We start from the raw sequence: 21,604 nt of genomic DNA, 5'->3' as shown, positions 1-21,604 counted from the left end.
AATCGGGAATCGTCGTCGGGGATCATTTGTCAAGTAGTTGCACCCTAGTGCTTCTGCGCTGATCCGTTTATTATTTGAAATCGCTGAAAAGACTGAAGGAAAGTGATCGAGCAGTCGGATGAGTGCAATTCGAAGAGCGCAAGAAATTACCGGATTACGGTGCAAAATTGACGAGCCAGAATCGTAGTTATTAATACATTTTCCGTGCCCGAAAGTAGTAAAAATAATCATAACTTTTCAAGAAAGATCGCAAATAAAAGAATGAATAAAAAGAAACATAGATTTATACAACGATTTTATTTTCTTAAAAAAAAAAGAAAGTAGTTATATATAAAATGTTAAAAAACAACGCTTTAATCAATTTTTAAAATCTTATATCTAAAATTTTTATTAAAATTTTGCATTTAACTTTTAGTCTGTATTATATGTATTCAGCATGAGCACTACAATGGGAATCTATTTTCTAAAAATTCTTAAAATAAGTAAACACTTTATCAGAAAATCCATGCCTGAGTTCTGGTGCGGTACGATGCCAGGACACTGGGTATGCAAAGTCAAATGTACCGAGGGACATCCAAAGTGAAATGGTAGACCAGCGATTCGGCTGCAATCTTGACGAAGATCAGCGCTCAAGTACCGAACCGTTTGTCAGAGGGACACCGTAAAGATCCTTGCGAGTCGAATTCGCTCTTTATGCGCTCTAGACAGTCGTTTATTATCCTCGAAGGGTCGAGAGGTTGAATACGGTTAAGGGTAGTTCATCGCAGACCGTCTGGAGATGCCTATCGTTCCAGAAAAGCACCGTTTGCTTTCCTCCTTGTCCTCCCCAACTTTGTCACCAACTTATTTCGTTCTCTATCGATATTCCCCTTTCTCTCGAACAGTCCTGACAACGACATCATCGTTGATGAGAATATACTATTCCACGGTGCATGAATGAGTATATGTAGGTCCGAAAGTATGTTCCGGGACTTTTATTTTTGATATCGGTATATTCCGGGACATTTGGCAGTTTCCAGGACTGTCCTGGAAAAAATTGATGTCCTACGGCAATTTTCGGGACAGTTTTTTGAATCTGATTACATATATATGCGTTATATTCCAGGACTGTACATTTCAAAAAACGTAAACAGTCCCGGAACATACCTCTGGACCTACATATATAAGTGCAGGCATTATAATTAAGAGTGCTCCGCATGTTGAGTGAAAAACTCTCGTAAGAGTCTCTCTTGCTTTCGCATATTTATTTCTGGATTTCATGAAAATTTTTATATTCCTCTTGACAAACATTTTGCATAAAATAATACCTGAAAGGTTAATCTTAAATCCTAGAAAATTAGATTTTAAATTAAATTAAATTATACCTCTGTGTGCAAAATTCAATTTTCTGAACTTTGAGTTAAAGTAAATTGAATTATTATTATGATATGTTTCTATTTCGTTGCTCATAAAAAGAGCCCAAATTTCTATCTCAGAAAATATATCTAAAGTTATTTTTTGTTTTACAGAATATATATCTACATTACTACAACTTTATTAATAATTTACTGAATTATTATTACCACAAAAATGTTCCATAAACTATGACGAAAACTAGAAATTTTCAAAACTAGAAGAGTACTACAAACTTTAACGGTAATTAACATATAGTGGCAGTTGTTTTCGACTATTTTACAGAACACAATAAAAGAGCTCGAATTTATAGGAGCTACGTGTTTTCCAAAATAAAACTTTTCTTTATTGATATAATATTCTTTTCTTTCATCGTCGCAATTATTTTTTAGGCGCGCGGCTCGCAGTAGATTCGACGACAACCACGGCATCGCTCCTTTCAAGATATCCGGTCTTTAAGCGCGAGCAAAGCGTGCAAAGTGCGTAATTCACATGCAGGCGAATTCACAGAGCCGTTTTGCGGCAAAAGGGCCGCGCGTTCCATCATGTCGGTACGGGCTTAAGGCGGAGATCGCGGTCGCGATACGTCAGGGATTTAATTGCCGGCTCGACGAACTCAACCAGCTGCTCTCGGCGCGCGAGCGTATTAGCCCTTCCGCTGCCGCCTCCTAATTTCAATTATTATCCCATCCGTTATTGCCACTCGGAAACGCCTCTTTTCAGCTCTCGGCTCTGCCGACGAGCGAATAAATCGCGCGCACCGGTCGTTTACCACCGATTTATTCGCTAGTCTCTTCTCTCTCCCGTTATGATGAGCTCGCGCTCATAAACCCTATTGCTAATGCCACTCTTATTGATCGATAGGGTCTACCTCATTTTACAAACGCTATTTGTACGATTTAGGGGTAAGGAACAAATTACTCGCGCAATATCTCATTCTCACCTATGCGATCGACGAGAAAACGAATTCAAGATCCTTGATAACAGAAAGAATTAAATCTGTTTTAAGAGCTTTTCTTTTACTGTATAAAATATGTAAGTATGTTCTACAAAGAAAATTAAAACATGCTAACAATTGAAAGAATAATTTCTAAAAGATCTCGTTATCGCCAAAAGATTTTCTTCCAGAGATTCATATTAAAAGTTTGCATAAATAAATAATTTATATAAGAATTCATTGAATAACCTAGAATAATGAAGTAGAATAATTTGAACTTTTCATTCAAAATGTAAATATCTAGTAAATATTAGTTAATATATATTTTACATATGCATTTGTAGCGTATTTGTAATTGTAAAACCGATAAATTTCACTAATTTCTCGTCGTTAATTTTAATAATTATCGCATTCATTATTGCTCCTGATTCAATTTTGCCAGACAAACAAATAAATTATCCGCCATTTTATCCGCTTGAAATCTTGGTATATTACAGATCGTAATTAGTTCATTAACAAATTTATTGTCTTAATTAATAACATCATAACGCGCGTATTACTTCCGGTTTACTAGCATTTTCAATTGGCGCATCGGTGTAATGTGCACATTAGGAAAGATAAGCAATATAAATACTGACTGAAATAAAATCAAACACAATCGAATATTATCGGAACACACATTATCGCAATAATTATATTAAAGTAATAATTTTATTATTGTGTTGTAAATATTAATAAGGAAATATTATTTCTGCACATATTTATTACATATACTTTTCAGTTATCGATATATTCAATCGTTTATATATATTGAAAACCATTGACTCGATATTGAAACAACCGACATTTTTCTTCGTTTATTTCCGCATTCGATATATCTTTAGTTTAGTTGAAAGGAATGGTGCGAGTTCTGGTGGGGTAGCCTATATACATCGAAGGGCAGAAGAAGAACAAATTGCGCAACTTTCCTTAAGCTGCGGGGGAAGAAACGAAGGCGCAGGAGCAAAACGAAAGAGTAACGAGTGGCGGGCAAGGAGGGTGGATACGGATGATAAAGGAAAGTGTGAAGAAAATTTTTCGCAGGATGAAGAGACGCGTGACGCGATTTTTTGTTCGAAGCAACTTATTCATTCCCGCTAGTTCTCCCTTCCCTCCTCGTGCCATTTTTTGTCCCGTGCTGCTGGAGACTTTATGCTTGTCCTGTTCGCTACGGTGTAGTAAGAATTTTATACTTAGCTTCACCGTTTTTATGACTTTTCGCAACCCCACGAAATATTATATCAAAGACTCAAGGTAGAGGGAAATATAAGCATGAGCAGATTTAGGAAAGAGTCGAGGGAGGGTGCTAAACCGACCCGAGAACATATATATCAGAAAATGAGAATATATACTATAAAGACATTAAAATAAATCTGCAATTTTCTTTTTTATGAGCCTATATTTTCCTTTCAACGAAGGAAAAACAAGAAGCTAAAACTATATCATCCGGTGACAATAATTGTCAAAAAGTCTCAGGAGAAACTATTATCTAAAATTCTAAATAATAGTATCAGATAACAAATGCAGAATATTTAATTCTTGTCATTCTAAAATCGGTTTTCTAAAGTTTCATGATCCTCTGTTTCTATATAGTTTTGGTAGTATCCAATTTTAATTTAATTAATTTATCTTTAAATTTGCAAAATTGTTATATGAGAGAGATTACCGGTTTTTTAAGTAGGTAATAAACATAGTAGGTTAACGCTTGCACAAAATAAATATTAAAACTTTAGAATTAGAAGTATATAAATCCAATTATCGAAATAACATTAAAATTTAAGATATTTCAAAAGAAATTATGTCCAATTAATTTTTCTAAGTTTTATAGAAACATAGATAGGAAGAAACGTTAAAGAAAAGCAGAAACCCTCTATCCCTTACTTAAGAGCTCATCTCGCTTAACGCCTTTTGCCCGTTCTGTTTACACTTGCGGGACCACGTTCTCCAGCCTATAGGATGGAAAACTCGCTTTATCCCCGTAGACTTACCGGTTGGCAGCGTCGCCCGCGGGGGCGAAAAATATTAAAAACGATAAAGAACTCGGGCCGTGCTGTTTCTTCGTGCCTCCCCCGGAGATAGATCGTCGTCGTGCGAGTATCGTTTTATCGCCCTTACACGGGAATCAGTGCCCTTCGTGCGCGCGTGTGTAACCTAAGGCGTGTAAAGCAATAGCGACCCTCGGAAAGCGGAAACGGGGAACGGTTATAAATTTTTTGTAATAAAACTGCACCATCGCACGCGTGATTTACGCGCTAATAGAGAACGCACATGTACATACGCCACCACTGTACAGGATATCCCGCTGTCGCTGTTTTTTTATCTTTAGAAAAGTTCTTGGATACCTTGGAGTCAATTTTTACCGAACGGAAATATTGAGGCAGGAATAGTTTCTGAGTTATAAACTGTTATATTAAAAATGGAGAAGTTCTGGGGAACTTTAATAGAGCGTAAATCTGTATATTATTTTTTTAATTTTTAGTTTTAGATTTTAATTTCAAGCGAATCTTATTTTAATAATAAAATTATAATTTGCTAAGACATTCATAGTAAAAATTTAAAGAAGTTGCCGAGCACACTGGCATATATTAAAGGAATTTGAGCTCATATTGACGGCACGTCGTAATCTCGATTACATCTATCGCGATTACATCTATCGCTCGATTACATCTTTCGTAAGGTTTTCATCAAACTTCAGAACGGCTTCCTCCCCGATGAATACGACGACCATTTTTCTTCGGCGAAAGTTTAATTGGACGTCGTGCTTTTCCAGAACTTCGTAATTTTCAATATTAGACATCTTGTAGCTAATGTATTCTCTGTTACCCACGGGGCAAAAACCATTTTGTCATACTCATGTAAGTTTGACTGATCCTGCCGTGATGTGTATAAGATGTTCCTTTCCTTCCTTTCTTCCTTCCGTTATCAAGCCATCATACGACAAGGCATTTTAGTGCCATCATTCCTCGAAAGGACCCTCGAGGCTGTTAAAGGTCTCTCCTTTGAATATTAGGTGTCTTTCTGTGACCCTTGACGGTTTCGCTTTCCTGTCACGTCAAGCCGCAAGTTCTCTCCGAGGGGCGACTACTTTTATTCGATCAGTCAAGGATTTTTCAGCTTTCGTCTTGCCTACCTTCGTCTGGTCACTCACCTGTCTTCGCTCTTTCATCCTCCCTCCCTATAAGTAAACGAATTTTGTCCCGAAGGGTGTTCAAAGAGAACGTCCACGTCGAAGAGAAAAGCGCAAGGACGAAATTTAATTCGCCAGCAACGTGCGAGAGGCAGGGTGGAATCTTAAGGATCGTCTGAAGCTTTACGAAGGCGTCTGGATTAACCCAACTCAAAGGAGGAGAGAATGGTGTCAGCATCGAAAAAATTGAAACAAAGCTGAAAACAGAAAGCATGATAGGAAAAGAGATTATTAGAATAATATTGGATGCTTTATACTTAACTAAAAGTTGCTTTTGCAAGCGTGAATTAGAAAACTTGAGTATTTATTATAAAAGATTTTTTATTTGTTTAATTAATACTAATAAAATTTATTAAGTTTTAACAATGAATTTTTGAAAAATGAAAAATTTATAATAATTTTATATGAAAGGGAAATTTTCATTTTATATATTACTTATGTATATTATATTTAAAAAAGTGAGAAGTTTGTTGATGCCATATTAATTATTTACCTTCCGAAATATATACATACATTTTTTATACTGATTCGAAATAATACACGTTTTTAGAATAAAACTTAACAGTCCCGTACCCGTCGTTAGATAAAGGACTAGAAATAGGATAGAAGATCCAAATTAGCTGCATTTCTCAAGGTATAGGAGTAAGAGGTAGGAAACGTGGGGAGTGCTAATGAACGACGAAGAGGGTCGGAGTAAAGTGACCTCAAAGGGAGGGAATGGAATGAGTAAGTGGCGTTCTCAGGTCGGAGATGAGCATGAGCGGGGATTCGGGAAAGGACGAAATCTTCGGCAAATCCGGCCCAAGTCGTTCAGATTTAGCGGCATGTTGGTGGCGAATTAAGTTTCCCCGGTTCGCTCGTCGCCCTTGATTTCCACACCCTCCTTACGACAGCTGGCGTAACTTAGCACCCTGTTGCGAGAGAGGCTGTAAAATGCCTACCACTAATATTAACCACGGAAATTAAGTGTTCATGAAGAAGCGTGTTGTGTGACGAACAAAATTGCTAATTAGAAATTTAAGAAAAAAAGATATATATTTTAATAAAAATTTCCTAAAATTAAAAAAATAATATTTCTACAAATAATAAAAACATATAAATAATACAGATTTGGTAGCATATTTTTAAGAGAATATTGTGTTTTTATAGGGAAGGAAGAAATAATAAACCTAATAAAATGTTCAAAAAATTAATACAATTTTCCTAGAAAATAGAGTTAATCAAATAACACAAACAGAACTTTATCTAGATTTATGTGGGAAAAATGTAATTGGAAAATTTTGATTATTAATCCTGAGTTTTTAATAATTCGAAAACGTATAGATATGCTTATATACTAAAAAAATCTCAAGGAAAAGAAAATTATTTACTTTGTTTAAAACCTGTTCAGGCTTATTGTTAGATAATTGTAGGGTTTCTGAAAGAAGTTATAGTCTTAATAGTTTCTTTAAATGTTTTAATTAACTCATCCACGTGGAATTAATGATAGTTTGTACAATATGTTTGTTTGACATACGACGGAAAGTGAAAGTGGTGTCACGAGTGAAAAACCGCACTTCGAAAGTGCTAAAGAACATTGAGAAATAAGATTTAAAATTTGAGAAAACTCGCGTTATTTTGTTCACGTGTATGAATATTTTGCAGACATATTTATACAAAGATGAAAGATACATAAATAGTTTGTCTTAATAAATATCGAACTATTTAAAAATTGTAATGACTCATATTCGTCGCGTTTGCGAATTAAAAATTAAATTAAATTTTCGAAATATTTAAATTATAAATGCAGTTTGATACATAAATTTTTTGTGCTTTATGATATGATCATACATATATTATACACATATTTCTATGGAAATTATCATGAAAAATGCTGTATATACGTATATATAATATATCTCTTTTTCATCAATATCAATTAAAACTATTTTTTTATATTATAATTTTACTGTTTTCTGTATAAGTATTTACGAGTTTATCTTTTTCCTAATTTTTCATCGCGTTATATTGTCATATTATATATTTTAAAATTACGCCACTCAGTTTTTTAATAAAAAATCATTCCAGCCTGATTGCCGGTAATTCGCCGAACTATTCAAAAATGCTTCAAGAACGATTCTTCGCAGCTGCGGGAAAACATTCCGGCAAAAGTTTACGACTAAAGTTACTGAAGAAGATTCGCCCGTAGCGAATAAACTTCCTAACAAGATCTTTCTTTTAACTTTTGACTCCTCAACCGCTTTCTTCAGCGTAATAAATATTTGTGCATATTAATGTAAAATCAAACTGTATGAGATTCTTTAGAATATCCTTACTGACAATTAAGTAAAAAAATATTTCTAAAGATTTAGATAATATTTAAAGTCAAGAGAATTGAAATTTACATGGAATGAATTCCTTGTAAATCCATTTAATCTGCCCCAGACTCCAGATGGATTTTCTACCGCCGCTATCACTTATATATATATGCTTCGACTTCCTTTTCAAGCTCGTATATATTTCATCGATTTTGTACTTATCCCCTGTATTCATTTTAAGTCGTCTCCATTCTCCATTCGCTGCGCTTTACTCTGCCAGCACTACGCTCTTTGCTTTTTCCCTTCGGAAAGTCCCACTTTTCAGTAACAAGCGCCAAACCGCGCAGGGTATAGAGACGATTAAAGTTGTTCTTCCGAGAGGCCGAAAGAAGCCGTTTGTTGTCGTTTGCCGCCGTGTAGCCGCAGAAAGGGAGCAGAAAATAAGAGAGAGCTGAAAAGAAAGGCTCGGAAGAAGGAGAGAGGGAGAGAGGGAGAGAGAAAAGATACTGAAGCGACCCAGAATTGGTCCGGGCAAGAGAAAAGGGGTTGGGAAAACACGAAACACGATTCGCCGTTTTTACGGACAATCCGCTCGTAAAACTTCCACCGGAATTCGATTTGAAACTTTTCGCGATCTCATTTGTATTCTTTTATTCAATGGATCCGTTCACCACCATAGCTATGCGGTCAACGAGCCGGATAATTCGACGATACATCGTGAGCATCGGTGATAACCGCGCGGCGATAACGTGATGGACGATTTGTTTAAGCTGGCAAAACTCTTCCCAGATTCCATTTGGAAATTTGCATCTAATTGTAAGATTGAAACCGGTTATTTTAAACATGAGATTAAAAAGTGAATCTTTTTATAAGATTCAATTTTTAATTTATGCGACACATTTATCTTCGTAGTTTTTTCAGCGATTTAATGAAATCTATTCCTTCGATCAAAATTAAAAAAAAAGATTTTTAAAATGTTAAAGAAAAATAATTTTGACAGAAAGTTTTTTTGTGTCACATATTGTAAATATATGAAGCAAAACGAGTATCTCGAGATACTGAAACTTAGAAATTAATCAAATAAAAATAGGTGATAGTTTAGATTAGTTACACAAATGACATGAAAACTTTTACTAATTGAAATAATTGGCTCAAGGAGCCATCATCTTACTGCATCTTCGATGTTTACCGGTAAACAGTCAGTTATTTTAATTGAATCGATATGTTTTTCGGGAAAGACTACTCTCACGGATGCAGTTTGTTTGAATAATCGAAGTACGGCCGCTGTTGCTGCAATTTGAGATTGACGCAACTTACGAACAGGTAATTAATACGAACGGTAGTGCAATTATATATACGCTGGTACATTAATTCGGCGTAACGCTCGTGCCGACAAACCGGCGGTATAACCGGACGAATCAATATTTTATTCGTAATTTGTCACTCGTTCTCGTTACATTCGCTGCCTCTATGTGTGTGTGTGTGTGTGTGTGTGTGTGTGTGTCGCGTGTGTAAATACGCGCGCACACGCCGCGTGTGCGCAAATTTAACGACGAGACCAACCGCGGAGTGGGCACAATACGCGATTACCATTCAGGCAGGAATTAGTTGCAATAAATCAATCTGAAAGGTGTGAGATTTTTCCCGATGGATGGAACACAACAGCACCCGTATTGCAAAATAAAAAGACTCGAACTGCGGAAATCCATAGAGGAAAGACTAAAAAATTCCGTCGTTATTTTTCCTTTTTAAAATTCATGAAATTTGACTGAATTTTTAGAATAAAACTGAAAACTTCTCTAGCGATTTCTATATATGTTTGAGATCGTGATATCCGTATCACGAAAACCGTTCTCGGTTGTCTGATGTCCGCGTAAGCACGCGTGCAATTAATATTCGCTTAAAAATGCGCCTGAAATTTGTCACGGTAATATTCAGTATAGCATGGATCTTTCGTGATTAGCATTCTGGCAACTTCTTTAACATTGTCATCAATAATAAAGTCAAGCTTTGTTCGACGGTCCGAACGACTTATTTGCTCTTACACAAAGGAAAGATCGATGCTATAAACAAAGCAGTCGAAAACAAGTAACGATCACTTCGGATCGTCACTTGAAAACTGTGACGTAAGCACGATGACGTAGGCCGCCGATGGCCAATCACCCTCCCGGAATTATTGGTGATCAACCTGGAGGGAGCCTCATTTCGGAGGAGGTGATAAAAGACCGCCGCTGCGCCGCGGAACCGCTTTTCGCTTTTCGCACGCTGATAACGCCTAACGCCATATAGTATTTTTATACACCGCTGCTTATTAACACCGCCTTTTGCTTTCGCACTCGCGCGATCCTCGCCGCTTTGCCGTGTAGCTTCTGTGCGCGCTCACGGCTTCATTTCCTTCGCTGGAAAAGAAATACGACTGTACATATTTGTACATATTTGACTGTACATATTTGAAATTATAGACACTTTTATTTCGTAATACGCTGACTTTCAAAACTTATTCTGTTGTGTGTAAACTGCTCTTCCTCGTGCTTGTCTTCCTCTCGAACAATATACAAATCAGAAAAGACAACGAGCATCGAGCAAGTGTTTAAAAAAATGCAATAAAAATTTCTATTTACACTTATATTTATATACATATAGATAATCGTAGTTTCATTAATGATTAATGAAACAGTCAGTCATCTCTATTATAAAGTATTCTGTATAATTCTTTATTCTATAATCAAGATACGTTAGTTTTTATTATGTCTTTTCTAGAACTATAATCTTTCTTTTTTAAGCATTAAACTGTACAATGACTGTACGAAAACATGCAAATTACGAACTCAATCGAATTCTTTATGACGTGCTTTTATTCTATATACTTTTCCAATCAAGCGATTTTCTTTTCCATGATTATATTATATTCGAATTATTTGAGGATGGACAGAAATAGGCAGCAAGAAAGAGAAAGGGAAAGTTTCTTATAGTCTCGAATGACACGAAAGTCTCGAATACGCGACTCAAATAGTCCGTGATTCGTATCGCGATTTCTATATCGAGGTCGCTCAATTAAGCTCCCTCTCTCTCTCTCTCTCTCTCTCTCTCTCTCTCTCTCTCTCTCTCTCTCTCTCTCGCGGCGGCTTTGTACAAAGGGTGAATCCGGCAGGATCTAATGCTAGCGTTTCTAGGGGTAATTTATAGCCAGCCATTGTACTTCGAATGGCTCTCTCCCGGTATCACCGAGGATGCTACGGAACGGAAAGGAGAGAAAGAGACAGGAAGACGCAGGCGGGGGAGGAGGGTAGCAACGGGATGAGCAACAGGAGAGAAAGGGAGGCAGGATCGACCGTTGCAGATACGTCTGACGGGCTAAAGGGTTGCGGGGGATGAGGAGATAGTGGCTGTGTGGCTGGCTGGCTTCTACTATTGGCAACTCGGCGGCGTTGCGTATTGTTTCTACTTGCTTTAGAGTTTCTCGCTTCTTTCCGCTTTACTTCGTTTTACTTGCGCGAGCGCACACGAATGTACATATTTGCGTATCCGTGTGTGTTCCTTCCATTCGCCTCGGTGTCTTCACCGGGGCTTCACCAAGTCTGAGTACGATGACGCGCAGAGAGTATCTCAAAGCTACCAATCTACAGTCGTAAGATCCTATATGCGACGTTTCCTTTTTTTGTTCAATGTTTTGCCTACTTTTTTGCATCGCATCCCCGCAAAAATTTACGATGGATCTAATTAATAAAGACGCAGCAAACAGCAACCATATACTCATCTGCGACACATAAAATTGATATAAATCCACACGATATCTGATTTATAAAAAAATTAATAGCTTTGGAGCTTGGAACGACGTGGGGCAACAAATGATGTATAATATAATACATAATAACAATCGAGAAATTGCTGAAACTGAGGAGCTCATCTTATTTCTTAATGAGTGGACAGAACAAAATAAATTATAAACGACTATATCAGTAAAAGTAATCCATCGTTTTTGTCAGCACGGAGTAAAAAAAAAAGTATAAATATATTAACTAGTATAAACATAAATATTATAGAAAAGATCGATATTTGTCAGTAGTAGAAGTCGTCGCTGCAGTCAGACGAATCGGTCATTTTCGTCTCCGCTTCGGTTCAGTTTATGAATGAGCGCGATACGCGGCGTTTTTCCGAAACGAATACGAGCAAATACGAGATAAGTACACGTGGTGATGAACGCGTCCATTTGTCTGTCGTACGCGCGGTAACGCCGATGCCGCGTAATTCCTTAAATTCTTAGATGAACCAGAGGATGCTGATATGCAGTCGAGAAATTGTCTTCAGTTAACATTGGCGATACTCAAGCCGCACGTCGTCAAAGTTCCGTTTGCTCTTCAGGTACGACCCTAACCCTAACCTCGTTCTCACGGAGCAAAAATGCTCCGGTTAGGCTCCGCAGGATAACGGCGAGCGTTACGACCCGCGATTAGCGTCGAGGAAACGAGATTTGGGAGAAATTTAATGACTAAAGTTCGCACTGATTTTTCAGAAGATTCGCGATTTAATAATCGACAATAATTTCAAAGTTGTCAGATCGCGCAGGGCGACGATATCACGCGAGGAGGCCGAACTGTTTTACAAGGAGCACAGGAACAAGTTCTTCTACAACCGTCTCTTGACTTTCATGTGCAGCGGTCCATCCGACGTTCACATTCTGACCCGTCACAATGCTGTCGCTAAGTGGCGACAGCTGATGGGCCCCACCAAGGTCTATCAAGCGCAATACAATGCACAGGATACTATCAGAGGAATGTTTGGCCTGTCGGATACTAGAAATGCCACTCACGGATCTGGTAATCACCCACAATATCGAACATAATCATAGAAGAAATGCAGAACCTTGTATTTAAAAAGAAAGACATTAATGTTATTCGCTCTAGATTCGGCAGAATCCGCAGAAAGGGAGATAATGATATTTTTTAAAGACTTTAATATAAAAAAGTGGTACGACAATGAAGAGGTGTTTTATAACTTGGGAAGATTGCATTTCGATCCAACGTCCTTTGTGCACACCATTGACAGGACTTATGTACAAAATGAACGCGTTACAAAATAATTATGTACGACGTTAATTTATTAAATAAAATATTTATTATATTTTTCATAGGAGACAATCCTATCTACACAATTGCTAGCCAAATCCAGACTGTGCTTGTATGAAAATAGTTCGCTGTATTTTTCTCTATATATTTTCTAGAATTCTTTTTAAAATGCCAAACACGCGTCAATCAGATCAAACTAGTCAATTTTTCATGTGTATACGTCTGATGAGAAATATGTACAATTAGTTTTAGCCATTTTGCAATAACAAAATACGATCACGTTTGTCACATTAAATTCTCAAAACACTAAAATCTGTTCTATTTAGCTGAACTTCTTGCACAGTTCATCTTTTCTCATTTTCTCGCCAATGTGAAACGAAAAAGAGGAAAGATGAATTGTTTAAGAAGTTAGGCTAAAACGAACAGGCCTAATGTATGACATTTTGGATTGAAACACGGACGGACAATCAATATTTCTAAACGTACACATTGCGTTCTAGTCGAAGCAACACAATTTATGCATTTATTTTCACGTAAACTTTTGGACGTGAAAACACTTTAATCCCTTCTTCCAGTTTATTCAGTTGCTTCTCTATCTCAATCTTACGCCTCTGTGCTCTGAGAGTATCCGTTTTTATAGGCATCATATTTAATTCGTTGACATAATCTTGATAATCTGCATTCCAGAAAAATACAACCCAATGAATTTAAATAATCAAATATTAATATTTGAGACAAATAATGTTATGGCTATTGTTAAATTTTATTAGACAACACAGATACGCACTTTTTTTTAATAATCGTAGCGTCTCTTTGCGCTCGTGATCAGGTAAGGGCACGTGACCCTCTGGACAGTCAGAATGCAATGCTTCCGTCTTGGCCTTTTGTTCCTTTTCTTGTGCTTCTTTTCTATCTCGAAGGTATCTATTAAAAAAATTGTTAGAAAAAAGAGAATTAAATAAATTCACCTTTCGATTTAATAATTTTTACACCAATCTAATTAATATCTAATTTTCTATTATAGTATATTGCACTATACTATATTTTCTATATTTTATTTTATTTGTAATTACATATATAAGAATCTGAAGATTCCTCGGGTCTTATAGTATAACTAACAAGTTATATGTAAAATATTTCAAGAAAATATACTAGAATTTTAAAAAAAATCGATTGAAAAATAGGAAAGATAATAGAAAGAATGAATTTAAAGTCAGAAAAGAAAAGTAACGTACTTAGGTACAACTCCCTTGCGATAATTCGGAGGTGGCACACCATTATGAAGTTGCGTCATCAACTTATTAGCGACAGAAGTACGTTCTTTATTTAATTTGATAAAATCGATCTCCTCTTTAGATGTCGGCGACACGGATTTTCGTAAATCGATTTTCTGCAAGTCTTCGGGACCATGCATATCACCTCTGTCTGTAGGAGAATCAGATTGTTTCCTCGAAGTCTTCTCCTCTTGCTTATTTAAATCGCCATTGTTCGCTGTTTCATGCCTTGTAATGTTCTTTGATGGATATCTATTGACAAAAATCAGTCAAGAAAAAAATGGTTCATAGATAAAATCTTATTTGTTAACTAATTCTATTGTTAACATTATTTAATTAAGAAATTAAATAATACTAGTAATTAAATTATAGAAGATTAATCAATTAAATTTGTTTGAAGTAAAAAGAGTAAACGCTATAATATTATATAAAAAAAGCAAAACTCTTAAATCAAAGAAAAAATAAGCACATAGAAATTAATCAAAAGTGTCGAGAAATATATGTCTAAGATCTTTTTTATTTTTTAGCATTAAATCTATATATGTTTCAAATACACTTACCGAATTACACCTTCAGAATATATATTTTCCAATTGATCTGTATCTAAAGTCTGAATCCCTTGACTTTTGTACTTAACGATGCTTTGTGCATCTAAACCATTTGCAGCGTTATCGAACTTGTGCACATTTGGTTCGGATGAAATCTTTGGTTGTAATTTCTGTTGACTCTTATGTTTGCCAGTTCTCTTTTGTCTGCCTGATATGTTATTATTCACTCCTGGTCCAACAACCTTCTTAGTAGAACTAGTTTGCTTTTTATCATACTCAAATACGTTGGTCCCATTTTGAGCTTGTTCGTCAATTTCTACTTTGTCAGTTGACACTCGATCAATATTATAACTCTCATGTTTCTTCTTGTCTCGGAAGCTAGTGATCACTTTTGCGGGTACATTCTGATACTTGTCTGTACTTTTATGATGCTTGTGTAATTGTAACTTTTGTAGCTCCTCCACCTCCTTGCTCGCGTGGAAGCATTGTTCCATTCGCCGGAGGTTTTTCACGTTTTCCTGAATAAAATTCTTCCTTCTGACTGGCTCTAGTAACAACAAAGCAAAATATTCAGTATGTTATTAATTATTTACTCGTGCATCCAAATTTTAACTATTATTTTTTGCAACATTTTATGAAATAAATCCTATTTCTGTGAACTTCTGAACGATTGTTCAATAAAATATTTAAGATATTACTTACTGGGATCGGGGAAAATGCCCTTTAACGTCGTCACTTTCATCTTTCCGACAAGAAACGGCATCTGCCAATATTGTGACTCTGCTACATTTATAATTTACATTTCGGAAAAAAGGCAACGTTTTGGGGCATCCGATTGATGTCTCTTTACCGCATAATTTTCGTTTCGCGCACACGTCGCTTTCCTGCCGTGTCCTGCCGTTACCACATAAACAATTTTGTTTACATATCGGATAGTAGCTGCGTATAACCCTGATCTGTCAAGCACACCAGTATCGCCAACATCCAGTGTAGAACAGTTTATTCAGAACAATATAGAGGTCAGTCACGAAACACTTTTTATCAACAGACGGTCATAGGAGATGTTCGGTAAATCAGTTTTCCTAGCTTTAGCTACATTTTTTACGTTTGTAAATATTCTTTCTTTTTGCTATAATATAAAATTTTTCACTATAAACCATCAGTGTCCATACAATTTTTTATACAAAGTTTGATACAATAAAATGTAATTTATATATAACTAAGAAAACAATAATATACAGATTGGACCAAAATACGTGACAGAACCTATAATAAGGTTCATGTATGAAGTCCAGGAAAGGATTCTAGATTCTATAGTTCAAAATAAATGAAATATTATATATAATAATATATAATATAATAATATAAATATTTATCGAATAAGATCTCTTTTTCGAGAAAAAAAACTTTGAAAGAATTAACTTCGAGTACGCGAAGAATTAAAAGAATTAAAGATTGTAATACCAATATAATTTAGCATCTGATGAAATTTGTTAAATTAAAGTATAACACACAAAGCCATAATAATAATTTAATAAAGAAAATATACTATGTATATATATATATATATATATATATATATATATATTGTATATATATATATATATACATAGTATATTTTAATAATTGTGTATATATATATATATACAATTATTCTAAAAGTGGTATAAAGATTATATAAAGTAGCTGGAGACTGTTTATAGCAAACCACACCAAGTTTAAAAATATTATGATTTTAATATATTTACACTTTTATTACATATTTAATAAAATTTAATAAGAAAAGAAAAATCCAAGATTTTATCAAAGAAGTGTTTATCCAGAACTAATTAAAAATTAGAAAGAATTTTTGTTATATTTCGCATTTTTAAAGCAAATATTTATAAACGTAATTATTAAAAGAATTACAATAAGATATACTTAATTATTGATCTTTTTGTACGCACGGACAGCAAATGCGAGACAATTCACAATTTACTAGGTATTTTTAAAATTTAATTTTATCAGAGACATCAGCATCTTAATTACATTATGGATTTTAGATTTATCTTCTTTAGAGAGATTTCTTTACATTTCTGTTTTTATCTTTTTCAAGCGCAGTGAATATACATATATTTCATTTTAAATATAAAGAATGCACTCACATCAGATTCGCTCTTTGAGAAGAATATCGGTGATTATATTTTGATATAGTAATATCTTCCCAGGTAGCAGAGTGACGTCAAATGACGTAATAACGTCTTAATGACGTCTCTAACGCCAATAAAACGTCATTAAGACGTCTTTAAACGTCATCTTGCTACCTGGGTTATAATGGTAATATCATCGGTAAAACGTGCTGTACTGGGGCTGTGGTAATATATTTATCGCAATAACAACTATAAGATGGAGCACCGATTCTTCTGTCGACGGTGTATAACAAACAGAATAGTAAATTTTTTTCGCCAGTATAGAACAACAATCAAGTAATTTCTTTAAATCGACTGTGACTGGCAATGAATAACGTCTTTTCGATATGAACATTGAAAAACTGTGAGCCAACTTGGTTTGTCAGATTCACACAGCACTTTCTTCGGATCAATCATCGAAGCATTATTAATTTCGACCATGGGTTTTGGTCAATTGATGTAATTTCTAAATTGAATAGTTTTAAATTTTTATTGCGAAAAAAGTTGTTATTGCGATAAATATTACCACAGCCCCAGTGGTCGAATTGGCACGACACCCGCACGGTATACGGGAGGTTCCAGGTTCAAACTCTGGCTGGGGTAATATTTTTCGCAATAAAAATTTAAAACTATTTAATTTAGAAATTACATCAACTGACCAAAATCCATGGTCGAAATTAATAATGCCTCGATGATTGATCCAAAAAAAGTGCTGTGTGAATCTGACAAACCAAGTTGGCTCACAGTTTTTCAATGTTTATATCGAAAAGACGTTATTTATTGCCAGTCACGGTCGATTTAAAAAGAAATTACTTAATTTTTATTATAAAATATATAGAATGTATCATATATAAAATGTACAGCATATAATAACAAAGAACGTAATTCATTGCAGTTAATAAGTGCATCGATATCTTACGTCACCGTCATATATTCTACACAGCAATGACTGCTGCACAGTGCCGTACGGTACATTTTAACGCTGAACTTTGATATTTAATAAAAATTCGAAAGTTTATTATATCTTAATAGAGTTAAATAATATAGATACATATTAAATCATATTACAAACATAAATTATTAATAAAATATTATACATTTATATTAAATGATATTACTTATTATATTATATTTTTTCCGTGGTATCTTTTTTGTGGTATTATATACATATGTACTTTCTTTAGTAAAGCTATTCTAATAGTATTTTTTTATTTCGTCAGAAGTCCAACAGTTTTATTATTTGAATTATTAATTCGAATCAATATTATTATTGCTCAAGTTTCTTATACTGTGAAAGAGGTATTTAAAACATTAAAAAATAAGATCTTTTTTAGGATATAAATAACATATATTGTTATTTATATACCAAGTTGGCTCACAGTTTTTCAATGTTCATATCGAAAAGACGTTATTTATTGCCAGTCACGGTCGATTTAAAGAAATTACTTGATTGTTATTCTATACTGGCGAAATAAATTTACTATTCTGTTTTTTATAATAAATAATATATTTTTTACTGAGGCGAAGCAATTTAGAGATGCTACAAACAATCTGCCCACATTCAGGCCGAAAGATTTACTGCCCATTTGTAACAGAAATAATATCAGCTTTTGTATATGTGTAACGGTGCTCTATACCAACGAACATTATATTTACAAACAATTAAATGCCGAGACAAGTTGATGACTAGAGAATTTTGAGGGACAAAATCACTGAATGTGTTATTATAGTATGAGTAAAATTGAAAATAGAACGCAAAAAATATCACTTTTTACGTAATCAAAATCTCGGAATTGACTGTACCGATTTTATTCGGACTGGTTAAACAGCTCGCAATCGACAGCTTATATCGATTATGTCAGAAAAATGCCCTCAAATTATCAGAAAGCTGGTTAAGAGTTTCAGAGATATTTTACTCAAAAGCTTGACGGAAAGTTCCAGACAAACTTGGCATACATAGCACCTTGACATTGACGTAGTTAGTTCCTTTTCCGTTTACTTGACATCGCTTGACATTTGAAAATGATTTTACATATGCGTCAGATATTAAAGTTTAGCGGATATTATTCCTATTGTGAATGCGTAAATGCATGAATACATTATGCAAATAAAGTAGATATATATGACAATGACTACACAGTAAAAAACTGTGTGTCTTTGAATGTCTTTGAAAACTTTGAATGTCATCAGCTATTGATTGAACGTGTGCAGCACAAATTCCTGCGTATGGCCGCTTATCGGCTAGGTAATCCCATGTCAATTACTTGCCATGAATACTGCACTATATTAGATAGATTAAATCTGCTATCGTTAGAAAATAGGAGACTAACCTTTGATCTTACATTTATTTTTAAGCTTCTTAATCACTCTATTGATTGTCCGGTTTTGTTGGAACGTATCTATTTCAACATCCCGAATAGAGATATAAGACAGTACTCCATCTTCCACATCGAGTATCACCGTACTTTGTATAGCGCAAATTCGTGTGTAAATAGGCTAATAATATCTGCAAGTAATTTCTCCAATAGGGTTGACTTTTTTGGTGGCTCTGTATCAACTTTTAAACAAAAACTTTCTCGTCTACTCTTGTAACCTGAATTTCTCCATATTATGTTGTAAAATTTTTATTTTATCTTATTGTTCTTGTTTTTTCTTTTCTCTTTGTACGCTAAAGGGTTTATTACCCGTTAATAAAGTTTATTATTATTATTATTATTATTAAAACTTAATGTCCCAGAAAGTCCGCTCTATATATAAATTTTGTGTTAAAATAACTCATTCATCGTGTTATTTTAACACAAAATTTATATATAGAGTGGACTTTCTGGGACATTAAATTTTTTACAGTGTAAAATTAAAATCAATACTCATTTATACGCATATATATTGCACGCGTGAATTATGTATATGTATATGTATATGTGTCTAAATAAAATCTGAACAAGGATATTCCAATGTGTTAAGTCAGTACACGATAGCATGCGTAAAATACAATGCAAAATAATTATAATATATTTATATTAAAATAAATGGGTAAGTAATTAAAAACTTGATAATGAAATTAACAAGTAGCAAGTAAAAAGATTTGGGACACGGTCAACAGTGCGTAAGTTAACGTTATATCAACCTTTAATAACTAATAAGATACATAATTGTAATACATTGGACGGTTCGCTTGTGTTTTGAGTCGTCTTCAGCGATGTGCTAACAGTCAAAATCAAAGAATAATCAGCAGTGAAACTTTCCACGAAAAAGTGACATTTGATTAATAATAAGCATAGTTTGTGATATGATTGAAACAGAAATAACAGTCAGGACAAAGAAAGTAAAGTCACACACTCACCAGAGTTCAGAGAACGCGAGAATAAGAAACGTATAGTCGTAACTTTGTATCTTCAAATTAGTTTTAAAGTTTAGTTTATTTTATTTAAGCTATAACTTGTGAGTGTTAATATATTGAATATTCAATTAGTGAAAAGAATCAGAATAAAATCAAAATTAGAGCAAATACAATGCGTGCGTGTATGCGTGCAAGTTTCGTACAATAAGTATTATAGATTTACGCTTGCCAGCGTATATTCTAGCTTGTATATCTCTATTTAAATTGAAAATAATTGATGTAAAATATATAAGGAACATTTTTTTTTCAATAAACTTAGAATGTTCTAACTATGTTAGTTCATATATACTTACGTGAAGATATATATTGTATAATATATAATATAAATAATAATTATATTTTACATATCAGATATTAAAATAACAATTGTTTTACCTTTTTAATTAAATTATTTTACAACATATCTAAAACTCACACAATAATAATACTCACAAGCATAAAATGATAACACATAGTAATTTTTTTTATATTCTCTTTCTGAATTCATTCTGTTATTATACGCATTGGCAAACTCCTCAATAATTTCCACGATTGTGTGGTAAATATATCGTAACGGATGCGTCGCAGTTATTCAAACATTTACAATTTTAATCGGCTGCGTCATTATCATGTATCTAGAAGTATAATACATAACACAAAAAAAAGATCAGTTCAGTTTTTCGGTGTCGATAGGCATTGTTCTTCGGCGGTCACTCGAAGCACGAGAAGCTCACCGGAATTCCCACTCACACACTTCGCGGATACCGGTCACGGAAATCCGGCTCGAAGGACCAAAAAATGTGCGCGAATGGGCTTGGGATTTAGAGTTCAAAAGTCAATGAAGTTTATCCTTTTATAACAACGTCTATAATAGTCAATAGTTACAAACTATATTTACAGCTATTTTACAATAGAGATTCGATATTCTTGCGGGCGAATGCGCGAGGCGTGAGCCGTCACTCGAAGCACGAGCTGAATCCCGAGAGCAGCGAAAAGGCGCTTTGAGACCGATCGAAGTTGAAAACGAGACGCGGAATCGCAATAGCTCGCTAATTCGGTATCGTCGTCGATAGCAATTCTCACTTTTCTCTCAATATGACTCGGAAAACGAATGTTCCTTGGCGCGCGGAGGGCCGGAGCTTTTATCAGCTCGCACTCCGCCTCCCCGTTCGCGCTCCGAAATTTCGCTGGACCAATCGGCAATCGACCCCTCGAGACGTACGTCACTCGACAATTTCAGCAGTCCTTGGGGCCGACGACCGATCAGCTGTTTTGGTATTTGTCTCTCCCTGTGTCCCGAGCGTTTACCTCTCGCTT

At 34.7% G+C, this 21,604-nt stretch overlaps 2 protein-coding genes across 2 annotated transcripts; one reads left to right on the top strand and one right to left on the bottom strand.

The window, feature by feature from the left end:
• Positions 1-11,987: 11,987 nt before the first annotated feature.
• On the top strand, positions 11,988-12,980 carry LOC143904137 (nucleoside diphosphate kinase 6). The gene is made up of 3 exons (XM_077418483.1): positions 11,988-12,214; positions 12,366-12,669; positions 12,757-12,980. Exons 1-3 carry the CDS (start codon positions 12,137-12,139, stop codon positions 12,930-12,932), a joined length of 558 nt encoding a protein of 185 aa, XP_077274609.1. The 5' UTR covers positions 11,988-12,136; the 3' UTR covers positions 12,933-12,980.
• LOC143904134 (uncharacterized) lies at positions 12,945-15,716 on the bottom strand. Its single transcript, XM_077418478.1, has 5 exons — positions 15,443-15,716; positions 14,753-15,287; positions 14,154-14,444; positions 13,706-13,842; positions 12,945-13,594 (listed from the first exon to the last, which is right to left on the bottom strand). Exons 1-5 carry the CDS (start codon positions 15,501-15,503, stop codon positions 13,434-13,436), a joined length of 1,185 nt encoding a protein of 394 aa, XP_077274604.1. The 5' UTR covers positions 15,504-15,716; the 3' UTR covers positions 12,945-13,433.
• Positions 15,717-21,604: the final 5,888 nt, after the last annotated feature.

Source organism: Temnothorax americanus, unplaced genomic scaffold (genome assembly GCF_048541705.1).
Source record: "Temnothorax americanus isolate GAGA-0224 unplaced genomic scaffold, ASM4854170v1 Scaffold5, whole genome shotgun sequence".
In the NCBI taxonomy this organism is placed as follows: Eukaryota; Metazoa; Arthropoda; class Insecta; order Hymenoptera; family Formicidae; genus Temnothorax; species Temnothorax americanus.
The sequence above is the reverse complement of the archived record's forward strand: the minus strand, read 5'-3'. Positions and strand labels throughout refer to the sequence as shown.

Bases quoted from the DNA above. Each gene is read 5' to 3' on its own strand.
- LOC143904137 (XM_077418483.1), top strand. From the start codon at position 12,137: ATGCAGTCGAGAAATTGTCTTCAGTTAACATTGGCGATACTCAAGCCG. The intron at 12,215-12,365 runs GTACGACCCTAA...CTGATTTTTCAG, and splicing joins AAGTTCCGTTTGCTCTTCAG to AAGATTCGCGATTTAATAAT. The intron at 12,670-12,756 runs GTAATCACCCAC...TATTCGCTCTAG, and splicing joins AAATGCCACTCACGGATCTG to ATTCGGCAGAATCCGCAGAA.
- LOC143904134 (XM_077418478.1), bottom strand. From the start codon at position 15,503: ATGCCGTTTCTTGTCGGAAAGATGAAAGTGACGACGTTAAAGGGCATT. The intron at 15,288-15,442 runs GTAAGTAATATC...TGTTGTTACTAG, and splicing joins GGGCATTTTCCCCGATCCCA to AGCCAGTCAGAAGGAAGAAT. The intron at 13,843-14,153 runs GTACGTTACTTT...TTTTTTTAATAG, and splicing joins CGCAAGGGAGTTGTACCTAA to ATACCTTCGAGATAGAAAAG.